This window comes from Lontra canadensis, unplaced genomic scaffold (assembly GCF_010015895.1).
Source record: "Lontra canadensis isolate GAN:19392208 unplaced genomic scaffold, GSC_riverotter_1.0 scaffold35, whole genome shotgun sequence".
In the NCBI taxonomy this organism is placed as follows: domain Eukaryota; kingdom Metazoa; phylum Chordata; class Mammalia; order Carnivora; family Mustelidae; genus Lontra; species Lontra canadensis.
In genome coordinates, this window is record NW_022631029.1 from 7895895 (window position 1) to 7910692 (window position 14798).

General features: G+C 45.6%; 2 protein-coding genes across 3 annotated transcripts in view; both read right to left on the minus strand.

Annotated features, from left to right (window-relative positions):
• GPX1 (glutathione peroxidase 1) lies at nt 1-1124 on the minus strand. The gene is made up of 2 exons (XM_032868050.1): nt 837-1124; nt 1-558 (listed from the first exon to the last, which is right to left on the minus strand). The coding sequence occupies exons 1-2, from the start codon at nt 1086-1088 to the stop codon at nt 199-201; spliced, it is 612 nt and encodes a 203-aa protein (XP_032723941.1). The 5' UTR covers nt 1089-1124; the 3' UTR covers nt 1-198.
• A 1069-nt stretch (nt 1125-2193) lies between these two features.
• RHOA (ras homolog family member A) overlaps nt 2194-14798 on the minus strand; it is a 52990-nt gene continuing 40385 nt past the window's right edge. For both annotated transcript variants that reach the window (XM_032868052.1, XM_032868051.1), the window contains 4 exons: nt 12594-12750; nt 9890-10010; nt 4571-4701; nt 2194-3453 (listed from right to left, as the gene is read on the minus strand). In XM_032868052.1, coding sequence (XP_032723943.1) covers nt 3280-3453; nt 4571-4701; nt 9890-10010; nt 12594-12749 — 582 coding nt within the window. In that variant the 5' untranslated portion in view covers nt 12750 and the 3' untranslated portion in view covers nt 2194-3279. The remainder of the gene's footprint in view (nt 3454-4570; nt 4702-9889; nt 10011-12593; nt 12751-14798) is intronic.

Consider the following 14798-nt stretch of genomic DNA (forward strand, 5'->3'; position numbering starts at 1 on the left):
TTCTGCTGACACCCAACACTTTATTACTGAGGAGCCTTGTTAGGGAGGGAGTGCTGGGATGGACAAGAAGCGCCCAGCTCGAGGGATTTTCCTGGAAATCAGGTGTTCCTCCATGCAGATTTCGAGGCAACACCGTCATGGACGAAATCCCCAGAGGGCAGCGCTGTGATTGTCAAGCAGCAGGGACAGGAGGGTTGCCTAGACACGGCCTGGCCCCTGGGACAGCAGGGCTTCGATGTCAGGCTCGATATTGATGGTTGGAAAGCGGCGGCTGTACCGGCGTACAGGCACACCATCTGGGCCCACCAGGAACTTCTCGAAGTTCCAGGCGATGTCGTTGCGGCACACGGGAGACCAGATGATGAACTTGGGGTCGGTCATGAGCGCAGTGGCATCGTCACTGGGGGCAGGCAGAGCCTCCCGCAGGAAGGCGAAGAGAGGGTGCGCCTGCGCACCGTTCACCTCGCACTTCTCAAAAAGCGTGAAGTTGGGCTCAAACCCGCCGCCGGGTCGGACGTACTTGAGGGAATTCAGGATCTCTTCGTTCTTAGCGTTCTCCTGCGTGAGGGAAAAGAAGCTGGAACCCGGGGCCTCAAGGGGAGGGGAAACGTTCGGACCGCAAACGAGAAGTTTCTCGATGAGTCATCAGGCTCTTGCCTTTCCCGTACAACTCCGAGACAGACTTGGACCCCAGCCGGGAGGAGCGCAGGCGGCCCGCCTCTCCGCAGCCAGAACCTGCGCCTGTCTAGCCTGGCGGGCGCCCCGTCTGCGCTCCCAGCCCCAGGTGCACGCCGCCGGCCCCGCCACTCCGCCCCCGCTCTGCCCCCAGAGCGCACCTGATGCCCGAACTGGTTGCACGGGAAGCCGAGCACAACCAGGCCCCGGGGCCCGAGGCGCCGCTGCAGCTCGTTCATCTCGGTGTAGTCCCGGACCGTTGTGCCTCAGAGCGATGCCACATTCTCGATGAGCAGCACCTTACCCCGCAGGGAACCCAGGCTCAGGGGCTCCCCGCCGCCCAGCGGGCGCGCGGAGAAAGCATACACGGAACGCGAAGCCGCCGTTGCAGCGGCGAGCGGAGCAGCACACATGGCTGGCTTCCCGACTACAGTGCGGAGCTGCGTCGGGGAACTGTTAGGACTATGGGGTCACGTGGCGCAGACTTTCCCGGCCGCTCTCCCCACCCCCTCGGCCCCGCCTCATCCGGCCTCCGCCCTCCCTGCAGCCGGGTGGGACGGTGCGGCCTGGCCGGATGCGGACACCGCCCAGGCCGTGCGGAGCCGCACCTTCTACCCACCGCCGCCGTGCTGGTGGCTTTCCTGAGTTACCCCGCCCAGGGCTTGGGCCCAAGAGGGCTCCAATTCCTTCTCAAAGGTTTTTAGTTAAGGGATGGGGCAGGGTCCAAGGAGACTGGGCAGCAACAACAGCGGGTGCCGCTCGTGGCCACACAGCCCTCCCAGGCTAAGCCATATTAACTCCTCTTTCAGTCTGTGCCCTATTGTCACCAGGTGCCCAGAGCAAGTTGTGACTCGCGGTGGTGGGGTGGTGGTGCAGTTGGCAGTGGCTGCCAAGGTAAGTTCTCTCTGCGACGAGGCCCTGTGGCTCTAGGAAGGTTAAGTTGGAGGAACTGTTCATTGCCAAGGGCAGCCAGGGCTCAGGCTCCAAAATCCAGCTCTAACTCCTTTCCCAGCATTCTGGGGCTCCCTGGCGTGTCTTCTCATCCAGGCCTCTGATCTCCTTTCTCCTTTTGTATTTCCAGTGTGGCACTGTCCTTAACACTGGTTTTCCCAAGGAGCCACTGAGGCCCAGCCACCTCCCTGGCTTCTGGAGTGGCCCCAGCCAATTTCAGGCCATCCTCCATACCTAATCCACCTAACCTGAGGCTCAGGCCTGTAAGTGAAAGACACGGAAAATGGATAGGAAGAGAAAAAATGTCACACTCCCGAGATTCCTCCAGAGGAATGACTGCTTGGAGTACCCCTCATGTGTCCTCTGAACGCTGCAATCCCACACTAGGCCACAAAACCATCATTTCCACCTTCTTAGGAGGAGCCAGTTAGTGCCAAACTGGGGGTCGGGGGGTTCAGAATGGGGAACAAGCTGGTATTTCACACCCTGAAGGACACTTCCAAGGAGAGCTAGGCTGGATATATCCTCCCACTCCCAGCCCTGGAGAGAGCAACACAAACACCAGGATACAGGAAGTTTAGAAAACTGCCTTTATTCTATTAGTAGTTGGAAAAATTAACTGGTACAGAAAAAAAGTTTAGTCAGCTGGAGAGGAGAAAGTGAGTGCCACCCAACAGAACAGGCGGCTCCTCTGGGAGGGAACCTGGATACAGTGAGGAAAAGGAGCACTGTGAACTAGAGCCAGACCCTGCAGTCCAGGTGAGACAGATCATGCCACCTTCTTAAGTGTCTAAGTGCCTCAGGCATGAAACCAAATTCCTATTTATTTAGCCCAGCTCTGGGGAAGGGGGTACTGGGATATGTGGGGCCGAAAACAGGTGATATGGGCCATCTTTTATCAGAGAAACTGACAAAACGGGAATTTTAAAAATGAATTTTCCATCTGACTTTATTTTCAAATACACTTTCTTTTTTAAAAAACCAATACACTTTCTGCAGGGATGACAAATATCAGTATTAGGAAATCCAATTATACAAAAAATACTACATCTAGTGTGGGGTAGATATATTTATTTTTTGGTAACATACATTAAGTGGCACTAATTACACAGTAACTATAAGGTAACTAACATGAAACCACAGAACTGTAACTCTGCCACAGCTGCATAGACTTGGGCCTTTCTGGATGAGCATTTTCAAAAAACTGGATGCCCATCACAGAGCTATGCCAATAAAATCTGTTAAGGAGTAAAGCTCTGAAGTAGGAACTCACTAGAGTACCTTGCAGCTGACAGATGACAGGCAGGACATGTTAGTTATAAAGTAGTTACAGCCTAATTCACAAAAGTTACCAACTGTTTCTCTTTCTAGAAAGAAGCAAGAAGTTAAGAAATTCCTTGAATTAGCGCCTGGTGTGTCAGGTGGGAGTGCAGAGGAGGGCTGTTAGAGCGGTGTCAGAAGGACCCCGGTGGTCAGGTGGGTTGGACATCATTAATAATCACGGTTGGCTTCTAAATACTGGTAGCAAGATGACTTCTGATTTGTAATCTTAGGTAAATTATAGATAAATGAAAAAGGCCAGTAATCATACACTAAGATTAATAAACAGCACTTCAAAATTAACCGCATGAGGGCTGTGCTTGCAGCAGGGTTTCACAAGACAAGGCACCCAGATTTTTTCTTCCCACGTCTGGCTTGCAGAGCAGCTCTCGTGGCCATTTCAAAAACCTCCCTCACTCCATCTTTGGTCTTTGCTGAACACTCCATGTACCCAAAAGCGCCAATCCTGTTTGCCATATCTCTGCCTTCTTCAGGTTTCACCGGCTCCTAGCGGAGAGAAAGAGCACTTTCAGTTAAGTGTCTCATATATGAAGTAAGTGCAAAGTACTCAAATTCAGCTTAAAAGACTTCTTTTAAAAGCTGCCAAAACCAGATTTGAGTTCTGTCTTATGAAATTCATATGCAGTTATCCTTCCTACCCCAATATAAAATCCCTATCAAACAAACTCTTCTCTGGGACTTGAGAGAGAAAGAAGGAAGAGGCCAGAGAAGCCCCGCGGGTTAGGGAAGGAATCAAGGGCAAAATGATTCAAGCTTTCAGTCCACGGTAAGCACTTGGGTTTTCCTGTAGTTAGCTTCACAGAGGATTAAATGCCTCTGGAAGGAAACAGATCCTGATCTTGACATGCAGAGAGACCGCTCAGTGGAAGAACCTGGGCTGAAGACCTCAAGGCTCTTGTTCTGCACTGGGGAAGACCTGCCATTGGGCCAGCTGGCTTCTCAGAAGCAAAGACGCAAACTCCGTCACCACTTTCATAAAGACATCAGGGCTCTCTGGACTCCCTGTCCTCAGGATTTCCTGATCCTTTAGCTGCCACCAATTTAATTTTTGGCCTCACATATACCAACATAATAACAGGAGAGGGAAATCAAGAGCCTGATAAAAAGTTCCTACATTTGGAGCACTGAGTACTGCTGATGTTCCCTTCTCAGGCAGGCAATCCCGGGAAGCACAGCACTACCTCACAGGAGAGGATCCCATCTCCTTTTATAAAGGGGTCTTAAGGACCCTCTGAGTAGGCCCAGTGAATGAGGGACAGATGGAGAAAGAGAGCCTTCTGGGACTCTTTGAAATAGCCTGGTTTGTTATTGTTAGAGTTTCTGTTGGGCTCCGTCAACATCCAACCTTGGGCCCTGGGTTTAAGAATGCTACAGGAGGGGCGCCTGGGTGGCTCAATCATTTAAGTGTCTGCCTTCGGCTTGGGTCATGATCTCAGGGTTCTGGGATCAAGCCCTGCACTGGGCTCCCTGCTCAGCAGAAAGCTTGCTTTTCCCTCTCCTACTCCCCCTGCTTGTGTTCCTGCTCTCGCTGTCTCTCTTTGTCAAATAAATAAAATCTTAAAAAGAATGGTACAGGAAAACAGAGGCCTGCCCCAGATCATACCTGCTTCATCTTCGCTAGCTCCCGCCTTGTGTGCTCATCATTCCGAAGATCCTTCTTGTTCCCAACCAGGATGATGGGCACGTTGGGACAGAAGTGCTTGACTTCTGGGGTCCATTTTTCTGGGATATTTTCTGAAAGAAGCAAAACTTTGAGATGCACAATTCTATTTTGAAGAATGTCCAAGAGCCCCAGTTAAACTGCAAGGAAACTACTTAAAAGTATGCTCCACATTTATTGGGAGTCTCACTAGTTTCAAAACCACAGAAAGAGGCAAAATCTAACCCCCTTCCATTAAGCACAGAATCACCAGCTTTTTCCTCAGTCCCCACTAAGGAGCTCAGCGCCTATGGAAGTGGGGCCCAGTTAAAGCCTCTGGAGAAGCAAAGGATCCAGAACACAGGGTGGCTCCACCATGACGCAACCTAACCCAAGGAGGGAAGATATCCATGGACCACTTCTGTCACTGCTAGCTAGTAACTGTGATCACATCTTACAGAAAGGGTCTCCATTCTCGTGCTACAGCTGGCTCAGGGTCACCATGTTCTCTCTATACCTTCACACCCCATCATGTAGGTTACTGGTATTTCAAATGGCTCAAGAATGACTTCTGAAAATGAGTGATAACCAGCTTCTTGCCAATACTGCACTAATTTACAAAGGTTGGACATACATCATGGTGTGTAAGTGGCCCACGTTCAACTGCCCACAACCATGGTCTTGGGCACCGCAGTGTCAGGCGTGATTTTATAAAATGGGGAAACAGTATTACGTACCTTACACAGGGTTATTCTGAATCAATGCATACAAAGTACTTAATAATGACAATCATTTAAATGATCTGCTTGTAATCTGAGGCTATATTTTGGAAGTAAACTATTCAGGGGTGCCCTGGGTGGCTCAGTCAGTTAAGCATCTGCCTTCAACGTGGGTCATGATCCCAGGGTCCTGGGATGGAGCCCCATGTTGGGCTCTCTGCTCAGTGGGGAGTTTGCTTCTCTCTCTCCCTGCAGCTCTGTTTGTGCATGCTCTCTCCCTCATAAATACATAAAATCTTTAAAAAAAAAAAGAAAAAAAAGAAAAAAAAAAAAGAAAAACTGTTCATTCTTTGACTTCAGTACAAATTACCAAAAGGTAAGAGTTACTTATAGACTATGGAAAGATGCTCTGTCTTCTGGCTGAAAGACCACATCAGATAAAGAAGCTATGTAAGTGAGGTCAAGAAACATTAATTTAATGCTTTACTCTTCAGCACATAAAATGGACACTTGACTGTGTCCATCTTCTTTTGCTATAGCAACAAAAGAATCAACTCTATCACTAATGTCACAACTTAAAACTCAAAAGTTTTATTCTGAAACCAAGAGCTTCCCAAAGAAGTACAGTGTTTCCAGTCCTCAGAACAATACAGAGTAATACAGTGAAAAGATCCAACCCATCTAATAACAAAGTCAAACAGCCTCAGCCCAAACCTTGCTCTCACCTTTGCACATGTGGTCACTTTCAGTTCAGGTTTGACAGTGGTCAGTTTAAAAGGTAAATGAGACATCCCTCCTTTACTCAAACCTTCCAAGAGCTCCCATCTTACTCATGATGAAGGGAAAAGTCCACACCATTAACCATATCGCTTTGCAACTCTCACTCCCATCTCTTCTAATGCTACAACTGGATTCCAGCCTTCCTCTTCCCACCTTGGTGACTTTGCATCTCCTGTTCCCCCTACCTGGAAGGTTCTTTTGTTAGATATCTGTACTGACTTCCTTCAGATCCCTTAGGTCTCTCCCAGAAGTCACCTTTTCAGTAGGGCTGCTGACCATCCTATGGTCATCCTCTACAACAGAATACTATCATGGCCCATTCCATACCCACCTCCTAAGAATGTAATTTGTAAAATTTCTTGCTATCAGATTTACTGGCTTTTTTTTTTTTTAATTTTTTTTTTTCTCTTCTGTCTCCTTTAATCTAGAAGTTTCTTCCATAAATAGATGCTCAGTAGTATTTCCTGAATATATGAAATTATTACTTCAATAGTCTCCCCACTCCCTGGAACTCAGGACACATAAAATGAATTGCCTCCGTCTTGCCTTCTCTTTTCATGAATAACATTAAAACTTAATTTTGGGGGGCGCCTGGGTGGCTCAGTGGGTTAAAGCCTCTGCCTTCAGCTCAGGTCATGATCCCAGGGTCCTGGGATCGAGCCCCACATCGGGCTCTCTGCTCAGCATGGAGCCTGCTTCCTCCTCTCTCTCTGCCTGCCTCTCTGCCTATCTGTGATCTCTGTCTGTCCAATAAATAAATAAAATCTTTAAAAAAAAAAAAAAACTTAATTTTTGGGAGGGCAGCTGGGTGGCTCGGATGACTAAGTTTCTGTCTTCTCCTTGGGTCATGATCCCAGGGTCCTGGGATCAAGCCCCGCATTGGGCTCCAGCCCCGCATTGGGCTCCCTGCCTGCTTGGTGGGGAGCCTGCTCCTCCCTCTCCTTCTACTGCTCCCCTGCTGTGCTCTCTCACTCTGTCAAATAAATAAAATCTTAAAAAAACAAAAACAAGTTAACCCCCCCCCTTTTAAAGTAGGCTCTATGCCCAACATGAGGCTTAAACTCACAGCCCTGAGCAAGAGTCTCATGCTTTACTGAGCCAGCCAGGCACCCCTAAAACTTTATTTTTTAATTCAGTGATAGCAATCACCTACAGTATCTCCCACCCCAAAATAATCTGATCACACTGAGGAATATCACGTTGCATGGATTTACAGTGGGGTCGCAGGAGGGCCTTTGGGAATTCCAGAAAACTAGAGAGAAGGAATCCTTATCATCTAGATCAGAGGTCAGCAAATAAAATCTTGTCTGGAGTCTACTTTTAAAAAATACTTATAAAAATAAGGGGTGCCTGGGTGGCTCAGTCAGTTAAGCATCTACCTTTGGCTCAGGTCATGAACCCAGGGTGCTGGGACTGAGTCCCACATTGGGCTCCCTGCTTCTCCCTCTCCCTCTGCCACTCCCCCTGCTTGTGTTTGCATGTGTGTGCGCTCTCTCTCAAATAAATAAACAGAATCTTCAGGGTGCCCAAGTGGCTCAGGCAGCTAAGCATCCGACTGTTGGTTTTGGGTGAGGTCATGATATCCCAGTGGTGGGACTGAGCCCTGTGTCTGGCTTGGTGCTGAGTACAGAGACTGCTTCAGATTCTTGTTCCCTCCTCCTCTGCTCCCCCTACCCCTGCTTGCTAACACTCTTTCTCTAAAATAAATAAAATATTTTTCCTAAAATAGATTTTATTTATTTGACACAGAGAGAGAGAGATCAGAAGCAGTTAGAGAGGAAGGCAGAGGGAGAGGGGGAAGCAGGCTGCCCGCCAAGCAGAGAGCCTGATGCAGGGCTTGATCCCAGGACCCTGAGACCATGACCTGAGCCAAAGGCAGAGGCTTTACCCACTAAGCCACCCAGGTGCCCGTAAAATAAGTAATATCTTTAAAAAAAAATAGTAAGTTTTACTGGAACATAGCCAAGCTCATTCATTATATATATATTCTGTGGCTGCTTTTGTGATACAACAGCAGAACTGACTAGTTGTGGCAAAGTTCAGTACAACATATGGCCAGCAAAGCCTAAAATATTTACTATTTGGTCTTTTACAAGTTTGCTACCCCAGGTCTCAACCAGAATATGGACTCTAGACCAACTACCAGTCCAGACAGCAGAGGCTCAAAAAGTAAAATTATCACAGGGTTGGCTGGCAGCAGAGCTGAAACTTTCACACCAACATTCTGATTCCTCATCAAACTTATTATCCTATACCTACAGGTGGGGCCATAGTCTAATAACATCCAATCAAGTTAAACAAAGTTTAGGGGCACCTGGGTGGCTCAGTGGGTCGAGCCTCTCTGCCTTCAGCTCGGGTCATGATCTCAGGGTCCTGGGATCGAGCCCCAAAACTGGGCTCTCTGCTCCGCAGGGGGCCTGCTTCTCCCTCCCCCTCTGCCTGCCTCTCTGCCTACTTGTAATCAATCAATCTTTCTGTCAGATAAATAAATAAAAAATCTTGGGGATGGGGAGGAAGCCAAGTTCGTTTGAGAAACCAATACTGAAACAACTGATGAAAATAACCAAAGTGAACCAAGGGCAGAGAGTAACCGCTCTGTCTTGGGAGTCACTGCACAGAGGGCTCAGTCTCAGCTTAATACCTTGAGAGGGATAACCTTAGTCAAGCGGTTCAAAATCTTGGGGCACCCAAGTACTGTAATTAAAATGGGTACAACCATGACCAAGAAAAAAAAAAGGTCATATAATCCTAACTGGCCAGCGCAAGCCCACACCACCAGCAGGCTCTCCAAGGTTGTTTGTGTTGATGATGACAATGTTCTTCACCTAACTGTTACCTTGTAAAGACAGAGCACTACATCTCTGAGAGAGACACTTTATCCTCTACGGGACAAACTGAAAGTAAGTTCTGTTTCAGGCCTTGGTACCTTGCTTCACAGAGTGTAAGGTCAGTGTTATTCAGTCTTTTTCTGAAGGAAGGTGGCTTCTCAGATATGTGACCAACTGAGACAGTGAAATGGACATGTTTAAGTCTCTCTTTACTAGTTAAGATACTTTAGAAAAGCACTAAAATGGGGCTTTAAAAATACTACCAGGAGGGGTGCTGGGTGGCTCAGCTGGCTAAGTATCCAACTGTTGATCTCAGGGGAGTCTGCTTCTTTCCCTCTCCCTCCTACCCTCCCTGCACACACTCTCTCTCTCAGATAAATAAATAAACCTTTATTTATTGTTTTCTTTTAAGATTATTTATTTACTTATTTGACAGACATAGACCACAAGTAGATAGAGAGGTAGGCAGAGAGAGAGGGGAAACAGGCTCCCTGCTAAGCAGAGAGCCCGATGAGGGGCTTGATCCTAAGACCTGAGATCATGACCTGAGCCGAAGGCAGAGGCTCAACCCACTGAGCCACCCAGGCACCCCATAAATAAACCTTTAAACAAACACACACACTAGCAGGAAATAGCAAATCAGTCTAGATATGGCAAAGTAACACACTCAGTATGAAGTACTGAAAAAAAGGTGTGAGCACCCAAAAAAGCCTTCCCCAAAACACAGCTGAAAAGATGGCTGTATTTAGAACCTGCCTACTAAGAGACCTTGGCTGAAAAGTGATCCAGGGCCCAGGCTTTATAGTCCCAAGGCTCTAGGACTCTGGTCACTGATGATTCCTTTTATTAAGTTCATGTTTGCTTTTCAACCACGTCATGCACAGAGAGGACCTGAGAAAGCAGGTGTTAGCCAGACACACACACAGTGACAAACATCAGGCTGCAGAGTTACTCACCTAAACTATCAGGGCTGTCAATGGAGAAACACATCAGTATAACATCAGTGTCTGGATAGGAGAGAGGCCTCAAGCGGTCATAATCTTCCTGCCCAGCTGTATCCCACAAAGCCAACTCTACCTGTGATAGGAAAAATAAACACAAGAATGCAAGGTTAATCCTCCCAACTTTCCAAAAGAAGTGGTAGTCACCAAAGAACATTCAAATGGCAAAATGTCCAAAATAGTAAAAGAAGCCTGAGGGTGGAGTGTATTCAAATTGTTTTAGGTTGAAATTTCTCAGAAGACTGGAGTACATGAAATACATAATCAAGTACATAATGAGTACATAATGTAAAATATCAAGTCAGGGGCGCCTGGGTGACTCAGTTAAGCAGCTGCCATCGGCTTGGGCTGTGATCCCAGGTGCTGGGATCCAGCCCCACATCAGGCTGCTTGCTCAGCAGGGAGCCTGCTTCTCCCCTGCCTGTGCTTGCTCTTTCCCTGTCTCTCTCTCTTTGTCAAATAATACATACATACATAAATAAATCTTTAAAAATAAATAATCAAGTAAAAAATATAATTCGTAAGAAGTACAGTATTTAATTATAAACAACATTCTAATAGAAAAGCAGATGAACAAGGAAAGTCGAAGTGTAAACAACATTCTACCAGGTGTACAAAACATAACATGGAAACACCAGACCTGAGTAACTTTTCCCAATACATTCTAATTCAACTGTTTCCTTATTTGGTCTTATCATTCTGCTGCAATGTTTAAACACGGAGACACTGTATTTGAGGGGTGCCTGGGTAGCTCTGTCAGTTTAGCATCTGTCTTCTGCTCAGGTTGTGATCCCAGAGTCCTGGGAGTGAGCCCCGCACTGGGTACCCTGCTCAGCAGGAAGCCTGCTTCTTTTCCCTCTCCCACTCCCCCTGCTTGTGTTACCTCTCTCGCTGTCTCTGTCAAGTAAATAAATAAAATCTCAAAAAAAATTTTTGTTTATTTATTTGACAGAGACAGACACGGCAAGAGAAGAAACATAAGCAGGGAGAGTGGGAGAGGGAGAAGCAGGCTTCCCACCAAGCAGTGAGGCCAATGTGGGGCTTGATCCCTCATGACCTGAGCCGAAGGCAGATGCTTAACGACTGAGCCACCCAGGTGCCCCAAGGTATATGAATTTCTAATACACTGATACCCAAGCCTCACAACATAACGACCTCAGAATGGTACAGCTCATTCACTCTATCAAATCACACTACTTGGCCCCTCCATGCTTCATGTGTGCTTAGACACATCCAATCCTAACTATCTCCTGATAAATGCTTCAGGGTGTTGGCCCTGTCTCTTGGAAAGGACTTTTCCATTTTAGTAGGTCTGTTCCTGGGACCACAATCACCTCGAATCTTGGATGGTTTCCTAGGCTATCACAGTACACTCTTAAATGAACATTCCTAGGCAGCACACTCTCAACTTGGAGGCTACTGAATTGCTATCAAGCACTTTTATTTCAGGGACCCTAGAATTCTGAATAGTTGGCTTAATGTGCTTTCCATACATGGTACCACAAACTGAAGCTAGGTAGCACTGGGACAGAAAAGGGTAACAGGTAAAGCAGGAAAATGAGAAGGAAGAAAGGACATGGAATTATGAGGGCCAATACATTAGGTGCTAGCAGCATGAGACATGTGACTAAATACCCAAGAGGACTGAATATATTGGAGAAGAGGCCTTGTTCTAGTTTTCTTTTCAGCTGACCTACCTTCAGTGGGAATTTCATGCTTCTTCAAAAGTTATACAGGAGCTGGGTAAGACATTATTTTGATAACAAAAGGGAACAGAAAATTGAAAAATATATTCTAAAATCTAGAGGCGCCTGGGTGGCTCAGTGGTTAAATGGCTGCCTTTGGCTCAGGTCATGATCCCAGGGTCCTGGGATTGAGCCCCACATCGGGCTCCCTGCTCAGTGGACAGCCTGCTTCTCCCTCTCGTCTGCCTGCTGCTCTGCCTACTTGTGGCTCTCTCTCTGACAAATAAATAAAATCTTAAAAAAAAAAAAAAAAAAAAAAATATATATATATATATATATGTATGTATATATATAAAATATAAAGATATATATAGTAAACTCTAATTCCAGCAGAGTTTTGCTCCAGTCTTGCCAGTGGACTTTTTGGGACAGACATGAAGAAATACTGTCCTTGTTGCCAGTGACAGGTCAACTGAAGCAATGGTGGCAGCCTATTTAAGTTAGAGTAAAAACCGTTAAAAAATATTAAATATGAGGATGTTATTTAAATGTCACACTGGTGACTGGTGTAGATCAGAATACCCCTTTAAGACCCATAATGACCTTTTGACCTAGTAATCTTACTTCAGTGCTGAGTGAAAATATCATGACAGAACTGGGGGGGGAAATGTTCATCCATACGAAAAGATTCATTTTAGCATTAACTATCTGGCAACAAACTAAATTTCAAACATAAAGCTATAAAAAGGCTTCCCCATGTAAAATAAAACAGGGATGTGAGTAAAGTCTAGATGATAGCAGTTAAAAATGAACAAATCTGGGCTATGATGGCAGAAACAGAATCGATTTTGCATTCACACATCTGTTGTTATTATACTGTGTACTAAAGAGACAAAATGGCCTAATTCTCTACAGGCTCTAAGAACATCTTTGCCGAAGATGCAAAATGAAAACCAGCTGTTAGGTGTACTCACCTGCTTTCCATCAACTTCAATATCTGCCACATAGTTCTCAAACACTGTGGGTACATACACCTCTGGGAACTGGTCCTTGCTAAAGACGATGAGCAAACAAGTCTTGCCACAGGCTCCATCACCAACAATCACCAGTTTCTTCCGGATGGCAGCCATGCTGAAACATGAGACAAAGGTGTTATCTAGAAGCAAAAGAAGCTATTAATAGCCTTAGGCTATGACACACAATTTTCTGACCATGAGGCACAAGCCACATCCAAATACAAAATGCTAGTACAACTTTCCACTTGACATCAAAACTCCACAACTAATGGTTATACTTTAACTTTTCTCTTTTTAAGATTTATTTATTTATTTGAGAGAGGGACAGAGGAACAGAGTGGAGTGAGGGGGAGGGAAGGAGAATCTTTAAGCAGAGTCCATGCTGGGTGTGAAGCCTGATGCAGGGCTCTATCCCAGGACCATTAGATCACAACCTGACCCGGAACCAAGAATTGATGCTTAACTGACCACCATCCAGGAGCCCCTAACTAATGTTTAGAGTTAATGGTAAAAAGACTGAAAGTTTTTCCTTAAGATTAGGAACAAGACAAGAATGGCTATTCCGGCTACTTCTATCCAACATGATAATGGCAATTCTAGCCAGAGTAATTAAGCAATAAAATGAATTAACACATTCAGATTGAAGAGGAAGGAGGAGAACTATCTTAATTTGCAGATGACACACATATATATGGAAAATCCTAAGGAATCCACTAAAAATCATTAGAACAAATTCAGTAAGGTTGCAAGATACAAGATGAACATACAAAAATCAATTGTACTTCTATAACCTAGCAATGAACAAAGTGAAAATGAAATTAAGAGTACAATTTCATTTACAACAGCTTCAAAAAGATAGGGACAGGGCGCCTGGGTGGCTCAGTCATTAAGCATCTGCCTTTGGCTCAGGTCATGACCCCAGGGTCCTGGGATGAAGCCCCGCATCCGGCACCCCCGCTGGGCAGAAAGCCTACTTCTCCCTCTCCCATTCCCTCTACTGTGTTCCCTCTCTCGCTGTGTCTCTATCAAATAAATAAAATCTTAAAAAAAAAAAAAAAAAAAGAATAGGGATAAGTTTAACAAAAGTACAAAACACATACTCTGAAAACTCCAAAACATTGTTGAAAGAAAGATGTAAATGAATGAAAAGATATTCATGTTTCTGGATTGGAAGATAATACCTGTTAAATGGCAACATCCTCCAAACTGTTCTACAGATTCAAGACAATCCCTATCAAGATACCAGCTGGCTTCTTGAATTGAGAATCCAGAAATAAGCCCACATTTAGGGTCAAGTGATTTTCAACAAGGATGCCAAGACAATCTGATGGAGGAAAAAGTCTTTTCAACAAATGGTTCTGAGACAACTGAATAGATCCACACAAAAGAATAAAGTTAGAGGGGTGCCTGGGTGGCTCAGTGGGTTAAGTCTCTGCCTTTGGCTCAGGTCATGATCTCAGGGTCCTGGGATGGAGCCCCACTTTGGGCTCCCTGCTCAGCAGGGAGTCTGCTTCCCCCTCTCTCTCTGCCTGCCTCTCTACTTGTGATCTCTGTCAAATAAATGAAGAAAAATTAAAAAAAAAAGAATTGTTTAAAAAAGAATGAAGTTAGAAAGCTACCCCTCAAATCATACACAAAAATTAACTCAAGATGGACTGTAGGCCCAGGGGTTCTGGGTGGCTCAGTCAGTTAAATGTATGCCTTTGGCTGGGGTAATTCCAGGGTCCTGAGATCAAGACCTGCAAAAGGCTCCCTGCTCAGTGGAGAACCTACTTCTCCCTCTTCCTCTGCCCCGCTCCTGCTCTCTTGCTTGCTCTATCTCGAATAAATAAAATCTTTTAAAAAGATGGATTATAGGCCCAAATGTAAGAGCTAAAATCATAAAACATTTAACTCCCTATCCCCCCTTTCTCCCCACTTAGCCCTGACAATCACCATTCTACTTTGTCTCTATGAATTTTACCACTAATGAAGGATGTGGAATCAAGCAGCATTTGCCCTTTTGGGATTGGCTTATTTCACACAGCATAATGTTTTCAAGGTTCATACATGTTGTAGCATGTATCAGAATTTCCTTCCTTTTTAAAACTTAGTAACTTCCATTGTATGTATATATACTACATTGTTTATCCATTGATACAATGATAGACACAGGGTAGCCTC